Source organism: Gymnoscopelus braueri (assembly GCF_963280865.1).
Source record: "Gymnoscopelus braueri genome assembly, chromosome: 6".
NCBI lineage: Eukaryota > Metazoa > Chordata > Actinopteri > Myctophiformes > Myctophidae > Gymnoscopelus > Gymnoscopelus braueri.
Genome location: NC_137607.1, coordinates 45,715,679 through 45,735,682, shown reverse-complemented (window position 1 = coordinate 45,735,682; position 20,004 = coordinate 45,715,679). Strand labels below are relative to the sequence as shown.

The window sequence follows — 20,004 nt, the reverse complement described above, 5'->3', positions numbered from 1 at the left end:
AATAATGAATGTAAGTGTCAAAGCCAAAGCATCCAAATAATTGAACCTGGTGAACCAAGTGCTACTGTAAAAAAGTGGGCCAACCTGGAGAATTTTCATTGCAAGTAGAGTAGAAAATGGAGACGGGGATATGATTTAGGCTGAGTGAGGACATGAACATTTTCTAAAAGAGATAAAGATTTGAGTTACAACGGAAGATTGGAAGAAGTGACTCTGCTGTCCTCCTCGCTGGGATGGTTGGGAACGTTGGAGCAGAGTCAAGCTCTACTTTACAGCAGCATGTAGTTTTAAAGCATCAGTTAAGGTCAATGCTGAAAGCACAATACTTTTAGGATTGCCAATGTTTTCTTTCTTTCTTCTTTCTTTCTTTTTTTGTTTGCTTTGTTTTACAAAAAGTAGGCAACGATGGCCAAAGTTTTCCAGATACAAGCTTGTCGCTAGAACATTGCCAGTTTGAATCACTATTCCAACTGGGAAAAGAGAATGGCTAATGTCAAGAATGTTCTTCTCTTCCTTGTCCAATGTCCACTGACATCAAGGTAACACTTGAAGAAAGCACTTAATGACCAATGAGTTTATTAAAACTGTTCTGCGACCAGCAGGACTGTGTGGTTGTTACAAATGTGTCTTTGATGAAGCAGAAGAATGAAGAAAAGGGTATACATAACAATATACACCGAATAGAATCTATAAGTAAAGGTTTATGATAGCTATTATTCTAATAACAAATAACTTTGATGGGCTCAGATTCACAAACACTGTCAGGATAGCCTTAATGAGCTGAAGTAAGCATGATTATGATCATAGTTTGCACTATTTAAACAGTAGAGGGCAGCATCCAGCTGAGAAAACAGATGTTCAGAAAAGAGGACACCTGTAAATGGTATGCATGATTTACTGTATACTTAATTGTGCGTGGGCGTCACACACCGAAAGATTGCAGATCTACAAGCTCACAGCACGATGCGTGGTGATGAGCCACTGGCGAACCACACATCCAGTAACCACCCAGGTAGACTCAATTTATAATTACAGGTTTAGGCATTTATCAGATCCTCATAGCAACGTACACAATGCGGGATCAGAGTGAATGGCATGAACCCCAGTCAACAAATGACACGGTAAATGGTCAGAGAGTGAAAAGAAAACAACGAAGTGCTACAAATGAACTAGGATACCAGGTAAACATCAAACCTAGCATCTGTCTGCTGTCTTTTAAATAACATAACATATCGTTGCTGTCGGGCAGAAACCTCCTATCTCCATATTCTAACTTTTTGTGTTTTTTTGTAAATGCCCTACTTGATCATACTACAGCGTCACACAAACGTATCAAAAGTAGCAGATCTGCAAGCTCGAAACACGGCTCGAAGCGGCATGTTTTGAGCTTGTAGATCTGCTGCTTTTGCTGTTTTTGAATTTGAATCCTGGAAAGTAACAGTTTTCCACCCGACAAAGCGATATGTAAACAAGTAACCAAAATACATCTGTATAACGAGCAATGCATCTATCAAAAAATAGGCAACAAGAAGTGATACCAGGAGGAATAAGGAGGAGTGCTAGGGGGTGAGAGAGTCTGTGGAAAATGGGGAGTGAGTTTACAGTTGTGATTGAGATGGGGGGGAAAGAGGGGGGGTCATTCCACAGCTTGGGAGCCAGGAGGGAGAAGAGTCTAAAACCCTAGGAGCGTTGGCCAGGGTGACACAAACTATCTTTCATAGAAAAAGCTGTGCTGGCCTTCTCTTCCAAGCATTATAGAGATAAAGATGTCTGTCTTAAATAGTTAATTAATAGCCATTGTAATTTCCCAAAAGGCGACTTAGCAGTGATGTGTCTCATCTTATCTAACTAGAAGCAGTGCATGGCAAGGACAAACTTTGTAATATCACGTGATAGAAAATATCAGACTTGTTAAACACTGGATAGATACCATGTGTAAATATATGTAGATAGATTCCCCCTCCCCCCCTATCCTTCTTCTTCTTCCCTTTCTCTTATGGAAATAACAAAAACCGATGGAGCTTGCACAAAAACGAATTTCAACCACTGTTTTATACCTGTAAACCTGTGATGTGACAATAAAGTTGATTCTGATTCTGATTCACAAACAGATCATGTTAAAATAAAGTGCATTACTCACAGTGTTGTGGAATGGTAGGGCGATGGACACGTGTAACATCAACATCGATGGCAGGGGGGTTGTCCGTTCTGGAACATTCGTTACTCAGGAGCAATTCAACAGCAAGTCTGCAGGAGGTTGCAACCACATGGAGAGAGAACATGCAGAATGAGTGTGTAAACAACAACAGATACAAAGGACAGGTTTCACAGATACACAGTAAAATCCTGTGTTCCTTTTATTATTATTATGGGAATATAGATCTAAATGTCACTTACAGCACCTTTGAATTAACACTGAGGAGTTTACTGTGAATGTACATTTGAATAATAAGATGAATTTCTTGTATTTCTTTTCCTGCATTTAAATTCTGCTTTTGTAATGTAATGTTGTGTTTTATGTCAGTTCTGTGAGCATCCCACCACATTGATGAATTTAATACACAGGACCACAATGGAAACAATCCCTCAGGGCTTTTTATGTTTAGCATTTAACATTTAGCATTATTGTATGACTGTACCTCTGTGCTTAATCAAGCAATCAATCAAACCAAGTCCAGTCTCTTGTAGACACTGTCTGACATAACCAATGAGTCTTATCCTCTGGTGTGTATTCTGGAAATGCTTTGTTTCAAGTTAAAATAAAATATATATATATTATAGTTGTACAGTTGTTGGTATTTATATTGTTTTGTACTGCAAAAGTCCCTATCCCCTAGTGTGGAAGGCACACACACACTTTGCCCACAAGGACATTTTCTTGCACCTACTGTATATGGGTGCTTGGACTGACATACACAAGGACACTTTTGGCACCATTGGGTGCGTGGACTTGAGTGCAAATACACACATACACATCACATCATGCAACACCACATCATTTGCACATATATATGAAAGGACAGCTGTCTTTTAGCATTTTATCCTTTTGATAATGGTGTGACAATGTATATTTACATATGTTTATTATCAATAAAGAAGTCAAAGTCCTCCCTGAGCACTCATCATGACCATCGGAGCAGCCATCAGCTGGGTGAAGCTGAAAGTGAGTTTCCCCCTTGGGATTAACAAAGGTCCCCCCCTCTCTCTGAGTAACAAAAGGTTAAACTAACACAGAGGCTTTTACTGTGCGGCGGTGAGGAAGTATCCGGCTTGCCTTTTTTATGTACTTCACTGGTATTGAAACCAAAGACATTAATTAAACGCATGAAGGATGACAGGAGTCAAAACCAGATGTTGTGTTACATCGCCGGAGGGGATACAACCCAAATATCTACCATTAGAATGAGCTTATTATTATTTTCATCTGTCAAAGACTGATACTTGGGGATTCTCAACTGCCATTTGATATCATCTGATTTTGAATGTGTGACTCCAAGTCGGCCTCTAAAACACAGAACCTTAGACAACCTTACTTTTAGTTTTATTAACCACATGTCACTCTTTTGGGGTGTGAACATTTGATGAAAATAGCCAATCTAACAAGCTCACAACACGTTGCATTGTGACCAGACCTGGAATTTCGTCATTTTAGGGGCAAGGCCACTTGGCCTTTGGTGTTATCCATTTTTTGAGGGCACAAAGGCCAAATGCCAGGGCAGGAAGGCCATCAAATAAAACAAGATTTTAGTCCATTGAAAAATATAATTGAATTTAAGGGTTAAGGATATTTACAATCTGATCCATGTTCAGCCCTGCACCAATCAAAGTCACTGGATTGGTTTAAAGATGGGGACTTAGGACCGAGTTAAGAATTCGGAATCTCAACAAAAAACACTGGTGTCTGTCTACATGACAAGAAATAGACACTGGTGTCTACATATTGACAAGAAAGAAAAAGTGGTAGTCGTCCGGGGCATTAAGGCCACTGTGGCCTCAAGGCATGCCATTTTTTGAGGGGCACAAGGCCAAACTGAGGGGCAACGACGGCCATGGCCTTCGTGGCCGCGCTGAAATTCCTGCCCTGATTGTGGCTCACGATGCAACAATGCAACCAAAAGTGCAATGCACCTAAGCGTATCTACTGTACCTCACAATTTGTGAGGTAAATTGCTTATTTTCAGCAAAGAGATTTGGTAGAAGAGGGAAATACTAATAGACCCTAGTATAGATAGAACCCTGGGGGACCCTGGTCTACTGAGTAGGGTCAAAGATGGTTGATTTAGAAAGATAGACCATCCCAATTGGAGCCACTAGAGGCGAAATGGTACACAAATCCTACAGGTCTCCTAAGTGGGTGCCGTCTGACAGAAGATCTCGCGAACGTCCTATATTACTGGTGCTAGATCCCGCGAGAGTGTGTTGCTGGGACGGAGAAAGGACGATAATAAAGTTGATTTTCACCTGATTTGTCTCTCTGAAAAAAAGCCATTTTAGAATGAAATTCTTTGGAAGATTGTGTGGCTTGAGACGATTGGGTCCATAGGCAGCCACCTACTTCACGCAGATACACAGGAAGTAAACCGGAGATGGCATGTCTTTCTTTTTTTGGTCTTGGGTAGGGTTTAAGTGGTTTACCTAAGTGATCTGCTTGGTTGAAGACATTTTCCAGCCTGCTGAGTGCTGACACATCCCATAATAATAAATAATAATAATAATAAACCATTGCTAGCTGTATGATCACAGAGAAGCTGGTTGTTTTGTAGCCAGAAGGCTTGTTGACAAGTGATTATATCTCTGTCTGCTCTAATACCCATCATTACATATAATAAATGCCTTTACATGTATTACTGAGAGCAGCATTTCGACAACAGGTATTTAGTAGTGCAACCAATAACATCCTAATCAATTCCTTGGTTTATGCCGGAGTTATGATCATCTTCCCTTATAGTGATAATTTTGCAAGTACAGGCAGTTGTGAACTGCTTTACAGGGAAATGCAAATCATAGCCATGTGTAAGCAATGGGTGAGTAGACAATATGCAATGCAATGCTGCCACCGTGTGGTATTGAAGGATAACTACAGTACTCAAATGTGCCCTTTAATTCTGTCTGAATGGTAAATACTAGTGATGAGCGGGTCGACCCGTAACCCGCGGGACCCGCGGGTCAACCCGCGGCGCGGGTGGGTCGAGTCAGGATTTCAGAGGCAATTATGCGGGCTGAGGGTGAGCGGGTCAGCCGCTCTCCACAAAAAAAAAAAAAAAAAACCCTATTTTGACCAACATGCTTGTCAGCCCATGACAATGTTGTGCTATACTGTAGACATTTAAAGGGACTTTGGGTACTTAAAAGAGCGCTATATAATATATATATATATTCCCACCGCGGGTCGCGGGGCGGGTTGAGCCATAGATTTATATATGGGTTCGCGGGGCGGGTTGAGGCGGGTCGCGTTCCGTCGCGGGTTGGGGCGGGGCGGGTCATGAAAAAACCCGACCCGCACATCACTAGTAAATACAAGTAGCCTGGTAAATCCCCCTCCCTCCGGAAATCTCATTTGCATGTAGGCTGTGAAACAAAATGTGTGTCGCAAGCTTCTTCCATTTGACATAGTCAGGTTAAAATACAAGGAACTTGTCTCAATTAACTTGGAGATACAACTTACAAGGATTACAGACAATATTGTGATTCAGAGATAATTATTGATTAGTAAGCTTTTCCTCATGGTTGGGCCCCAGTAGCCTGGTAAACCCTCCCTCCGGAAATCTAATTTCTATTTGATTCACTCCTGAAATGAAATGGAATTGAGATTTCCGGAGGGAGGGTTTACCAGGCTAGGGCCCCAGCTCTTGTGACCTTTATAACACAGTTGCGCCCCAGGTCCCATGGGGCCCCAGTCGCTGGGGGCACAACTGGTGAATTAAAGGTAAAAAAGATGGGACTGGAGTACAGAAACATTTAAATTTCACACAATTACAATTACATTAAAATACATGCACTTCTCTTCTCCCAGAAACACGTTCTTTATTTTGTATATGCTGTTTATTTTATAGCCTGTTACCAGGTGAAGGGAGTAGGCTAAGTGTTTGATACATTTAGAAAAAACAAATTTAGAACAAACATGGGAATAATTCCACTGCTCTGCCACCAAAATGTGGAATGGCCTGACACCAACCATTAAAGGATGTGTAACACTGGTTTCTATCTGAAATTCCCCATCACTTTAGTACATAATAGACAATATGATATAGTGTTTGTACTTTGTATTTGTTGATGACATTATTGTGTTAATTTTGAATGCTTATGTTGATGAATTGTATACATAGGATCACACTGGAATTATGTTTTCATTTTAGCATTAATGTCTTACTGTACCACGTGCTGTTTACAGTATTCAATCAATCAATCAATAAGTTTGAGACTCATCATTGCCACAAAGTCGACATGATCACTATCGGTGGTCCACGTGCGTTGGAAAGGAAGCACGTGGTTGATAGCAGCTGTGGCTGTCTGCTGCGACCACGTGGTTGAAATAAACAGGCGGTCAGAACGGATACAAGTTTCATTAAAGCCTCCAACAACTGCCAGTCTGACTGCCACTGTAACGAACCTGCTGGAATCAGGGGAATGGTCAACATTAAATCACTACTAACCAAGTTAGCCTAAAGGTTTAGTTTCAACACGTTCAACAGGATCCGTCATGCCTGGCTACTACACAGTCAGATGATCACTGTTTCCTTTGAAGCAAAATGCCGAGAGGCAGTTTACTGGTAAAACTTGGTTACAACTTACATGTATAGGACCACAATAACCGATAACACATAAACACGTCCAATGTGGTCGTTAAGAAGAGCAAACATTACTCTCCTGTACGTGAATGCATAAAAAAACTACTGTTCTGGGATGGCCATGTTATTATCATTATCAATAGAAGCTGATTGTGACTCCCTACACTAAAAGTACGAAATCCCCCCGCCCCCTTCCTTCCCCCTCCTACCAGTGTTGCCAGATTGTGCGAGAGAAATAAGCAACCAGGTCTATTAAAACAAGCCCAAAAGAAGTGACTATTTATTATAGGCCACATGATAACTTTAAACCTAGATCGGCTATTCGTTTTTAATCTTGAAAAAGGTGACAAATGCGGAATATTTTTGAAACATTTTAATAACACAAATCTGGTATGGGGGTCCCTGGCACAAAATATTTTCAGATGGGGGTCCGCGGATAAATACATAGTAGAGGTTCGGGCGGCCCTCACATCGAGGATGTGTGGCTTCACTGGCTTGCAGTAGCCTAGTGTCAAATGTAGTCAGAGCTGATGGAAAACGGTTTTCCATGTTTAACTGGGTGTAAAGCCGTTGCCAGCAACATATTTTCATTGTGTTTTGTTATCCTGTATGTCCATGGTCCTGGTATAGCATGAAACTGGTCCAGTATTGTTTTTTGTTTTGTTTTTCTCAAGGCCGCTGACATGGTACGATGTTACAAACGCACATGGTTACTCATCCGATTGTGTGACCTGCCTGCATTGCAGGTGGCGACAGGACACATTGGATAGGCAACCTGCTTTTGACAAATTAGTCGGCACACACATCGTCTGACATGTAAGCCCTTTACATAGACTCATCTGTGATGTTAGTAGATCAAGAGGTCTCGTTTCCACATTGTATGCATTTTTATTAGAATCTAATTATGGGTCCCTAGCTGTGGATACTTTATGGAGGAATGATATAGTGAATTTGGATCCTGATTTGAGCTGGGACGCAGTTTGGTCTAATATATTACTGTCTTCTAGGAATCCAGATCATCAACAGATACATTTAAATTTTGTTCACCGAACATATTTGACTCCCCGTAGATTATGTGCTATGAGGATTTTAAGTAGCCCCAACTGCACATTTTGTACTCAAAATGTTATTGGTATCTTTTTTCACATGGTTTGGGAATGTCCAAATGTTTCTTTTTGGATTATGGTTGCCGCTAAACTGTCATTACTTTTGGGAGCTGATATTACACCTTCTCCATCTGTATTTATTTTAAATGATGTGTCCCGGCTACACCTGAACTGCACACATAAGCGCATCTTCTTTGCTGGTTTAACAGCAGCAAAAAAGATGGTAGCTAGCTACGAGGTGGAAACCTCCTCATACCCTAACATTTTGCCAATGGGCTTTAACGTTTTTAGATATTGTTTATTTAGAACTGTCGCAGATAGTCTAACGTCGCAGATAAGCTTAAGGGCTTGGTTTAAGTGTTGTACACAGTGTTGTGACCTTGCACAGGTATAGGCATGGTGTTTGGCCCTTGCATTTCGAGACATTGTTGGTCCTGGGAGGGGTGGGTGGGTGGGTGGGTTTATTATTATTATTATTATTATTATTATTATTTTATGTAACCTTCTGTGTTGTTTTCAAGTTGTGTATGTGTTTGTATCTTGTTTTTGTTGAAAATGTATTCATTTAAACATAATTATATTTCTGATATGATAATAAAAACAATTGATAACAAAAAATATATAGGCCTATTTATCAACCCACAATACACTGTATATCAACTATTATTCTATTTAATTGATTGATTGATGTTTGATTGATGTTTATTTAGTAAGACATGAGAACAACAGTACATGGAAGTACAAATTCACAAATAATACAAGGTCTACTAAACTGGAAGACTCATTAAGCACTGAGCTTGTTTAAGATGAGATCCCCATGCATAAAAATCATGATGACATATAAGAGACAGACAGATATACACACTACTATACAGAACGTCATACAATCAGCTTACAGGTTACTGGTATGAAGAATGAAAAATATGTACAAGAGAAGAAAAAGGGGGGAGGGGGGGTAGGTTAAGACTTAGACGGGGGCCATTTTCGAATTGCAGCCTCCTGAAGGTGTATCCTTTTCCACATTTTTGATGAATAGCATGAGAACGAGTACATTCCCTTTGTTGTGCCAAATCTGGGTTGAACATGATTCGTGGAGCTGCCTCTGGTGTTATGATCGTGGACTTCATTAACGTTTTGGAAGTATTTTGACTAATACAAGGGGATCCCAATGTTGTGGTGTATCTTGAAGACCAGGCACATAGCAAGTTTCTGTACTCTGTCCTCAACCCTAAGCCATCCAATCCTAGCAAAATGAGCAGGGGTTAGATGGGTTTTGTGATTGAGGCCAAGAAGTAGCCTTACTAGTTTGTTTTGGGATATTTGGAGCCTTGTTTTTAAGGCCTTTGAGGTGTTGTGATACCATGAGGAGCATGCATAATCGTAATAACCTTGTATGAGGGCCCCTGCAAGAATCTTCAGAGTATTCTTACTGACTAGACGTCCAATCCTATACAAAAAGAGTATTCTTTAGTTGACCTTTTTGATCACTCTTTCGGCGTTTTTGTTACCGGAGAGGTTTGCCTCCAAGATGGAACCCAGGTAGGTAATTTCCTCCTTTCTTGTGATAACATCATCACCCACTTTGATCGTGAAACTCTCAGCCTTGCTAAGGTTAGAACTGGACCCAAAGAGGATGGATGGATTCAGTTTTCCCCAGGTGTAATGATAGTTTACTTGCATACTGGGGACACTATAGTGTTGTCATATGCATTTACCTTGCAGATGTCTTTGACTGCTTCAGACAGAACATCTGACAGTAGCCTATACAGACACCTACAGTAGGCTACGTGCATGTGCGGGCGGGTGTGCGTGCACCTTCAGAGTGCTTCGCTCCACCGGCAGTACACCCCTGGTAGTGGGTTGACTGTTGACTGTTTGTGGTATGATTTGTTTGTATAAGAAAGAAAATATGGGCCGTCTCCTGTCCACTTGTTACTGGTGGCATGCATGCATGCCTTGTGCAAGCTTACGCGTGAGTCTTGCACCGGCCGTGAGCATTTGTGATGTCTGCAAAGAATAGACATACAATGTTGGGCTGTAGGCGGCTGCCTTCTACTGAACAAAATCAGCGGCAACATAACTGGAAAAGTGTGACGCAAATCGTGTCAGAGGACTTCCGGCAAAAGTATTGCGCAAAAATACAAACTGTACGGTTTCCCATGGCATGCACAATGTGCTTAATTTGGAAAAAATTGCACTACTGGTGTGCTAGTAGTAGGCAAACGGGATAAACGAAGTACGGCCTTCTCTATTAGGGTGGCTGGATTCATTTGGGGGTCCTTGACATGAAAATGTTTGAGAACCCACTGATACAAACAACTGGTTTAAAAAACATTACACAGTAAGTCCAAAATAAATAAGCAACTACACTTTAGAAACAAGGCCAAAAGAAAAACCGCAACCACCAATATTTACAACAAATGTACCTTCAGGAGGCTGCAATTCCAAACTGGCCCCTGTTAAGTCTTAACCTAATCCCCCCCCCCCCCTTCGTTCTGCATAGTAGTGTATCTGTCTGTTTTCTAATGTCACCATGATTTGAGTATGTGGGGATCTCATTTGAAACAAGCCGTTGGATTTTATGGGCGATCCATTTTAGAGGACCCTGTATTCTAAACTGTACTTCCATGTGCTTTGTCCATGTCTTTCTAAATAAAGTATTCAATCAATCAATCAATCACAGCAAAAACGAGCCCAAAGTCGCTTATAATAAGCGGACATGGCAACGCCACCGCGTACTCGTGCACGAGGAAAACTCGAGGCAAAATCCTCCCCGCCTGATTGGAGGAGCCCGCCCGAGTGGGCGGGGCCGCGTGAACGCGCACACCCCAGAAAGGCAGGCACGACGGCATAGAGGAGCGCGTGTCCGATCAGACTGTCTTTCTCTCCTCAATGTCCAACAGTGTGGACTGACTGAGCCACGTGTGTAGCAGCAGATAGTCTTCTATTATCATTTAGGTCTTTATTAAACAACACAGGCTTGAACTGAAGGTCGACTTTTGTGTTTCGTCGAAGCGCAAAAAGATCCCACCATGGTGAAACTGGCAAAGGTGAGTCATTTGATATTTTATAAATTGTACAGATAATACGTTGGATTGTGTTTACGCACTGAGGCCTGTATAACGTGCAAGTTCCTGTAGTGTGATGGTGGGGATTAAAAATAAATAAATGGCCGCGCGGCTAACCTGAGATTTTCAATTCATATGCACGATAAAAACCGAAAACACTTATGTATATATTATCGACGTTTTGCATGTTTACAGCTGCCGTCAAATATGCCGCATTGTTAAGAGGAAAAAAAAAAGCGTGATCGCAGTTCAGCTAGTGCTGCTAGTTCTTCTCGACCCAGATCTGAGGCAGCCATGTTTTTGTGCTGCTCGCTGGCTGCTAGTACTGCTAGGCCCCGAAAGCCTTGCTTTGACCGTAGAAGAGCAGATCTACAAGTTATCGTCGCGTCGCCTCACGACACGTTTTTGACACGTTGATAGCTTGTACATCTGTTCCTGTTTCGGAACAGCGACTCCCACTTTATTATATTGACGTTAAAAGGCGACGCGAAATTACTAAATTACTATTTTATACAGCTGGTATAAATAAACTGTAAAAGTCTAAAATAGACGTTTTAGATTTAACGACGGTTTTGTCGAGTGACACGAAACTACGAAGTAATGAAATGAAGCCTTAATGGTGCTTTTTTCCCAAAATGGAGTCAAGCAAACTTTTGCGTTTCTCCCAAGGTTTTTAAATATGTATTGTCAACGGTAACGTGGACAATAAGAATGAACGCACACGTCTCATTTAAATGGTGTTACTAGTGCTTTGACGCACAATATATCCTAATGACCCAAGTTGGCTAATTGGCTAACGCTAGCACGGACTTAGTGGATTAATTGACATTTATTGACGGCCGAAAAACCCGATTAAAAGTCATGTCACTCGTGCGTTGTGGTCACTCACCTCCACGGTGCGTGTTTTTAGGTTTTATCACGGTCCTGTGGTGGTGTCTTGTTTAACGTTTGTTTGGTAGTTTTGCGGGGAAAACGTGACAAGCATGCTAGAGTAGCTAAGCTAGTTGGCTAGCCAACGCGTTAGCTTCAGCGTCCCGTTGGGCTCCACGTGGGGGTTGCGTCTGCTTCCGAGTGGCACGCGGCGCGTGCCAGAGACTGATACACCCCCCAGGTGTGCATCATTTCAATAGATTAATTAATTTTTTAACCTGAGGGTACTTAACACCCGCCAGTGGTAGTGGTGTTTTTTAACGATTTTTGGCGGGTTTTAAAGTCCTTCTAAACGGCCCTGTACAGGTCTTGTGTACACATGGCCCCATGTGTACACCACATGTGGTTGATTACGGCTATTAATTGCCCAAGCACTTTGTAACATTGTTTTATAAATACTTAAAAGTCCATTTGTGCACTCTACATCCGTGGTTCTCCAACTTTAAAAAGGTCAAGGATGAGTTATAGGGCTCAAGAGTTACAGACAAGGGGCCATTTGTAACCTCCATAAGAAACCTGGGAGCCACTGTACACTACCATTTTGACCACTTTTTGAAGTTGGATTTGATTTGTTAGCCAAACACTAAATCTAAAAGTGCACTCCCCATATTACCACACTGGATCTGTAAAGTTTTATCATCCTTTGTATTTGTCTAAAAGTTTTTTTATTTTCTCTTTTTAGGCAAGTAAGCAGGCAACGCCTAAGAAAAAGGCCCCTCCACCCCCTAAAGAGGAGGAATCTAGTGAAGAGGAAAGCAGTGAAGAGGAGGAAGAGGTATGGGGTGGAAAGATTTTTTAATTTTTATATTTTGTTTCTTTACAGCATTAACCCCAATTGGGGCAATTATTTTAATATCAAATATGTATATATATATATGGCATAAGTGTATCAAGGCAGTTTACAGTGTATTACAGTGTATTTTGTTTCTTTCAGACTCCACCCCCAAAAAAGGCTACTCCTGCTAAAGCTCCAGCAGTCAAAGCTGTGAAAAATGGGAAGGCAGCAAAAAAGCCAGAGAGTGAGGAGGAAGAGGATGATGACTCTGGTAAATTATGCACTTGGTTTGAAAACATGTCTAAAGCCTACTGGAATAACTGCTTTATGTGAAGGTGTCACTGACTATGGTTAAGACTTGATTACAACCTCAACCCAAAAGTTTTGTAATGCAGGAATCAAGATTCATGACTTTCTTTAGCCCCTATTTTGGTTATGTTAATAGGCAAAAATATGTTGATAGGCTAAAGTGACATTTTTCGCCTAATTGTTGCATGATCTGACCGTGATGTCAAATGCACCCACAGAGGAGGAAGAGTCCGAAGAGGAAGCCCCTAAGCCAGCCGCTAAAGCAACACCCGCCAAAGCTCCTGCCGCTAAAGCAGAGGAATCTGACGACGAAGACGAGGATGATGATGGTATGAACCTATTTCATGAATTGTCAGCACTTTTCAAAGCTGTTAGTAATTGCAGTCATTTGTACTTGAGCAGGACTCAAGGTTGCTACCATGTGCCCTGAACTTTTCCCCATCCCCTCCATTTCTTGAGCATGCATGTGGTCACTCAGTACTCATGCGTGTAATGCACGGAGGTAGATTAAAGCCAATGCTATGTCTTCGGTACCGGTGTGTTGCTGTCTGCCGGTCCTATCCTCAATCGCTGGCACAAGTTATGTCTGAACGGGTACAGGTGTGATAATCTTGTGCAATTTTGTGTTTTGTCAAGAAGAGTCCCACTTTGATTATGGTGGAAGTCATGATTGCCATTGACAATGTGTTTGGAGACCCACATTACGGATGGATCAGAATTATTAGTTGTGTAGATTATATTGATTATTAAAGAGAAAGTTGTGTACATTGTTACTAGGCAGTAATTGATCCTTCTGTGGATGTAAAAACATGTATCCTTTGTTTTTCTCAGAGGAGGAATCTGAAGAGGAGGCCCCTCCCCCAGTCAAAGGCAAAGGTACTCCTGCCAAGCCCGCCGCCAAGGCACCAGTGAAGGCTGCAGCTGCGAAAGAGGAGTCTGAAGATGACGACGATGAAGAAGATGGTAAGACTATCGAATTGTATCTGTGGCAATGTCTTGCTGTTTTTTTTTTTGAGGAACCAGTGAGACGCTGTCATATTTTGGACGCCCCCAATTTTGGGGTTGCATATGATGACAAAAAAGGGACTTAATACTGATTGTGTGTGATGTCACTTTTTATTGATCTGATGCCAGCCAATGCAGGATCAGTGGATTTGAATGTGGCTGTACTGGTGTTTGATGTATCTGTGTTATGGCTTTCAGACTCTGAGGAGGAGATGGACACCACCCCAGCAGCCCCAGCAAAGAAGGCTGGTATGGTCAAAGCCAAGGAGGAGTCAGAGGAGGAGGATGACGAAGATGACGACGAAGATGAGGAGGAGGATGACGAGGGTGAGTTGTATGACTAGCTTTTAGTGAAAATTAAGCAACATGCCAACTGAGTGTTAGTAAGCGTATTAGTAAACTGGGGGAAGGAGAGAAAAAAATACTTGAAAGGGCAAAATAAGCTTGGGCCTAAAATGTGACTCAACTACACACCTCTAGGTTGATCAATTCTAAACACTTCTTTTTGTTTCATAGATGCTCCTGCAGCAGGGAAGAGGAAGGCGGATGCTAAGAAGGAAACACCCCCTGCCAAAAAGGCTAAGGCCGATGGTGAAGGTAAGACTGCATACATACAGGCATCTCATAATGTTAGAACTGATGTATATTTGTATAATAAACTTAATGGAAATGTGATCTCTCTTTCTCTCTAAGGTTTCTGCCTCTTTGTTGGAAACCTGAACCCAAACAAGGAATACGACGAAATAAAAGACGCCCTGAGGAAGTTTTTCACCAAGAACGAACTGGAGATTGTTGATGTCAGGCTAGGAGGGTCAAAGTAAGTGACCATTTTGGAAGTGTCACAGATTTGTCTTTAATTGGGATTCTGGGAGATGTCCCCTCCATTTCTTGGCATGCATGTGGTCACTCACTGCTCGTGTGTGTAATGTACGGAGGTATATCAAAGCCAGTGCTATGTCTTCGGTACCGGTGTGTTACTGTCTGCCGGTCCTATCCTCAATCGCTGGCACATCCGTTCTCAAAGTATTGAGGCAAACTAATGGAACAATATTTAATGAATCCCAACATATGATTAGGCATTTATTTTGCTAATATTTATCTATAGTCAAGACATGACTATTGTATTGTTCAACCACCGACCCAAATACTGTGAATAAAGGAATGCAACTTTGAGATTTATTGGATGACTTTCTAATGGCTTTTGTTACCTTGTTTGCTTTGACAGACGGTTCGGCTATGTTGAATTTGCATCCGAAGAGGACTTGGATAAAGCTCTGGAACTGAACGGCAAGAAAGTTTTGGGAATGGAGATGAAACTCGACAAGGCAAAGACTAAAGAGAACTCTCAGCAGTTCAAATCAGGTATAAGATGGTAGCAGCACTGCCACCAGTGTGCCCTGAACTTCGGAACACCAGGTTTCCTTTCCCCACCCCTCCATTTCTTGAACATGCATGTGGTCGCTCAGTACCCGTGTGTGAAATGCACGGAGGTAGATCAAAGCCAATGCTATGTCTTCGGTACCGGCATGTTACCGTCTGCCGGTTCTATCCTCAATCGCTGGCACATTTTATGTCTGAACGAGGACGGGTGTGATAATCTTGTGCAATTTATTGTTTTACCACCTGTACAGATGGAGTAAATATATTCATATTCAACAGCCTGGGTGCCACTATCTTCTGTTTTGTAGTTGAAAACGTGCTCTTACTTTCACATTACAATGCTTGTAGCAGTCTTATTGGCCAGTCACTGGCTGCAAACAAGCCTTATGTTAGCATTCTGTACTGTTATTTTTTGATGTGACGTATTATAGTTGGACTAATTGCATTACTCGTTACTTCCAGATCGAGACGCAAGAACATTGTTCGTGAAGAACCTTCCATTCGCCGCCACATCAGACGACCTCAAGGAGATTTTTGATGATGCAGTGGACATCAGGCTTCCTCTTGGCCAGAACGGTTCAAACAGAGGGTAAGAACCAGTGGTCCGACGTTAAGATTATTTTTCAAGATTGTGCTGAAATCGTAGAATTACAGTCTATTCAACTTTTATATGACAAAACATTTTGTTGTCTGAAGGTGAATGCCACAGTGACCTCTGCAGTCCTAGTCCAGATAGGATGTGAACGTATCGGATGAGCTAATTTTCTCTTTTCCAAATTTGTTCCACAGCATTGCCTACATCGAGTTCAAATCGGAGGAGGATTCTGAGAAGTACCTCGAGAAGGCACAGGGCGCTGACGTCCAGGGTCGCTCCATCCTTGTCGACTTTGTGGGTCAGAAGAGCCAGCAAGCTAAAGGAGGTGACACCAGGGGAGCAGGTAAACATGCTCAACCATTTTGACATCTTTGGAATAATAGCCTTTAGTGGGTCAGTAGGGCGGCCCTGATTCGTTTGTCAGCAGACGGTATCATTGACCATACTCGCATGGCAGCCATTTTGCATTTATGTCCCACTTGGGGTGGAGTTTCATGACTTAAGATCAAAATGGCTGCCGTGTGAATGTGGTCAATTATGCCGTCGGCTGACCAATTCTTCGTATCTATCAGGACTAGCCACCAGAGCTCAACCCATGTACTGAAAAGTGGTTTCACTCTGTGCATGGCCTGATATGATGCAAATCATAACCGCCTGAGTCTTCTGTGATGATTATAAAGATAGTAAAGTGCTGATCACGTGGATCTTTCAGAGGTCTGTCGGCATCTTTAGCCTGAATGAACTCATCCGCCTCTTGTCTCTCTCCACCCCAGCAGCTGTAGGGGCACCCTGCAAAACCCTGATGGTCAACAACGTTGCGTTCAGTGCCACAGAGGACGTCCTTCAGCAGTCATTCGAAAAGGCAGTTTCCATCCGTATTCCTCAGAACAACGGCAGGTCCAAAGGGTGAGTGGTACAATTCAACACATTGCTTCTGCCGCCTCATCGTTGTCTGAGTTGGATACCATAGGCAGAATTGTAAATGATCGTTCCTGATGTTCATACCATAACCAAGTGGCAAAATACAACGGCTTGGAGTGAGAATGATGTAGATTTTAGAGTCCCCTCCATTTCTTGAACTTACATGTGGTCGCTCAGTACCCATGTTTGTAATGTACGGAGGTAGATAAAAGCCAATGCTATGTCTTCGGTACCGGTGTGTGTTATCGTCTGCCGGTTCTATCCTCAATCGCTGGCACATCCTCAACTTGATTCCTACCCGGGTTGGCAATGTATGCAGTTGTGGGGGAAGATTTTGTCAAGCTTAAAGTGGACGTAGTGGCCTACGTATGTCTGCCATGCAGCACAGTCTCCCATAATTTATTTAACATTTCTATCAAATGTACCAGTTTTTTTATAGGATTTATTTGTCACGGCTGCCCTTTACTAAGTTTCAATCTTTTATCTTTTCCTGTGCAGCTTTGCCTTTGTGGAGTTTGAGAGCGAAGACGATGCCAAGGAGGCCATGGAGAGCGTGAACAACACAGATATCGAAGGGCGAACGGTCAGGATAGAGTACAGCCAGCAGATGGGGAACAGGCAAAGTGGCGGCCAAGGATTCAAATCCGGTAGGTCTTTCTTCCAAACATCCGGTGCAAAAGATACCCTAACAAAGTGGCAAAATGCACAGGCTTGGAGTGAGAATGATGTAGAATTTAGTCCCCTCCATTTCTTGGACTTACATGTGGTTGCTCAGTACCCATGTTTGTAATGTACGGAGGTAGATCAAAGCCAATGCTATGTCTTCGGTACCGGTGTGTGTTATCGTCTGCCGGTTCTATCCTCAATCGCTGGCACATTGTCTGTAGCATTTAAAACATTTGCTTATGTTTTCGTTGTGTGATATGCCTTAAGGCATGGGGCTGTAATCAATGTCATTTAAATGTGTACATGCATGGACAGATCAAGTTTATTTAGTAACTTAATGAAGATGTTGGTCGTCTTAATCTATAGGTTGTGTACTTTGAGTATTAATTCTTTGTTCTGGCCACCAGGTCCTACAAAAACATTGTTTGTCAAGGGGCTCTCTGAGGACACGACAGACGACACCCTCAGGGACTCATTTGAGGGTTCAGTTGGCGCCAGGATAGTCACAGACAGAGAGACCGGCTCGTCTAAAGGGTAAGGGTCAACTCTTCACTCAATCTGGAAAATAACCGCATGTGTTAGTTGTCTTCACACAAGCAAACCTTAAAGTCGTAATTGTATAGTTCTGGTGTAGGTCATCTTGTTGGTTATAGTGCACTAAAAACATCTATGGCCATTCTGAACGTCTCCTCTCTGTGTTGTAGCTTTGGCTTTGTGGACTTCGATAACGAGACGGACTGTCAGGCCGCCATGGAAGCCATGGAGAAGGGTGAGATCGACGGCAACAGGGTGACGCTCGACTATGCCAAGCCCAAAGGCGAGGGCGGCGGATTCCGCGGGGGTCGTGGGGGCGGCGGTTTCGGAGGTGGCGGATTCCGCGGCGGCCGTGGAGGCGGCGGTTTCGGTGGAGGCCGAGGAGGACGTGGTGGCGGCGGATTTGGCGGCGGCCGGGGAGGTGGCGGCAGAGGAGGAAGAGGAGGAGGAGGTCGCGGAGGTGACCGTGGAGGTGGACGTGGCTTTGGAGGTAAGAAGATGAATTGTGTCATCAGGTTTAGAGTAGACAGGTTATTTAGACAGATGCTAGGCTAATTATTTTGATAGTTAAGATTGATGCTAGGTTCTTGGTTTACTCGTGACTGTGGACTAGAGAAAATAGTCACGCCATCAATTGTGGAAGAGTTTTTTTTTTTCTGAAACGGTGAAAAACTTAAACCAGATAGGACAGATGCGTTAAGAACTTCAAGTGAATCACTTTGTCAGCCTCTTCGAACCATTTCAGCACAAAAGGCCCTCCTAAAAAAAACTGTGCTTAAAACCAATTCTTCTTGTCGTTCTAGGTGGCCGAGGAGGCGGTGGTGGTTTTGGAGCGAAGCCCCAGGGCAAGAAAATCAAGTTTGACGACTAAAAAAAAAATCTGTTTTACTTTCTACTATATGAATGGACTCTGGTTTCATCGCTTTACAGAGCCTTTGGACATTCCACAAAAAGCATCATCGATTATTATATTTAACTGAAAAAGCGGGCATTTTAAGCCCCTCCCCCTTACCCACTCCCTCGAACCCCCTTTTCCCTTTTGCCGGAATGGTCCTTTTTCTCTCTTTGGCCGGAGGGCTGCCAATGAGATGATCCTGAAGGTCCCGACTGCACATCATCCTCGTCTCTTCAATCCAGACCACAGTTTATTTTTCTCCCTTTTTTATTTGCTTTTTTCCAAAAGGAGTAAAATGGAATGTGTCTGGCAAAACTTGATTTTGCTGTGAATGGTAAATACCCGTTAATGCAGATACATCTGATTGTGTACATGAGAAGAAACGATTTGTATTCATTTTGAGTTCATTTAACTTTTTTTGTTAAGAAAAAAGAAATTGTGATGTATCCTTATATTTTTGTTTATTTTTGTTTGCCTTTAGTTGGAAAAGAGTTTTACTTCATGTTGTATTTTTGACGGACAAGGGGATGGAGCCGGGGCCTGATGAAGTGTTGGGTGTTGTTTAGAACGTGTTTAAACAGTTCTGTCCTGTTCCTTGGGTGGGCACACAAGTCGATGTAATTAGAAGTCACAAGAGGACTCAATGTTGAAGCTATGTAACAATATTTGTAGTGCATTGACTAATTTTTTCCCATCTGAGAATCTGAGGTTTAATAAAACCTGTAAGTGGTGATTTTTAAATGTGGTTAGTTACTTCCGTTTTGTCAACAGGGTTCACATTATATGAACGTTCAATCTTCCAGGAAATCCTAATTATCTATTTCATATGCATCTGGCATTTTGTTTTAAAATACAAAGTTACTATCCTTTTTGTCATGGCTGGTCTGGCAGACTTGAGCATCCATCTGCAATTTCTTCAACTGTTTGGCTGTGTCTTATCAAAACATAATTCTACATGTGCTAATTGTTAGGGAAACTAAGTGCTGTGGTGTGTGACATTAGGATTAAGATTAGGTTTTGCCCCAACAGTTG

General features: G+C 42.3%; 1 protein-coding gene across 2 annotated transcripts; it reads left to right on the top strand.

Annotated features, from left to right (window-relative positions):
* The first annotated feature begins 10,759 nt into the window (after positions 1-10,759).
* Positions 10,760-19,713, top strand: ncl (nucleolin). 2 transcript variants are annotated; one of them, XM_080430798.1, is made up of 16 exons: positions 10,760-10,944; positions 12,575-12,667; positions 12,827-12,938; positions 13,195-13,305; positions 13,808-13,939; positions 14,180-14,308; positions 14,498-14,578; positions 14,675-14,798; positions 15,207-15,343; positions 15,824-15,950; positions 16,151-16,299; positions 16,733-16,862; positions 17,376-17,524; positions 17,951-18,077; positions 18,248-18,567; positions 18,881-19,713. In XM_080430798.1, exons 1-16 carry the CDS (start codon positions 10,927-10,929, stop codon positions 18,946-18,948), a joined length of 2,007 nt encoding a protein of 668 aa, XP_080286924.1. In that variant the 5' UTR covers positions 10,760-10,926; the 3' UTR covers positions 18,949-19,713. The 2 variants fall into 2 exon arrangements, with proteins under 2 accessions (XP_080286924.1, XP_080286923.1); XM_080430797.1 differs by having other exon boundaries at positions 16,730-16,862.
* Positions 19,714-20,004: the final 291 nt, after the last annotated feature.

What these genes read in the sequence shown, in the direction of transcription:
- ncl (XM_080430797.1), top strand. An exon ending in GCAGTGAAGAGGAGGAAGAG is followed by an intron (nt 12,668 to 12,826) that starts GTATGGGGTGGA and finishes TGTTTCTTTCAG; the next exon opens with ACTCCACCCCCAAAAAAGGC. An exon ending in GGCTAAGGCCGATGGTGAAG is followed by an intron (nt 14,579 to 14,674) that starts GTAAGACTGCAT and finishes TTTCTCTCTAAG; the next exon opens with GTTTCTGCCTCTTTGTTGGA.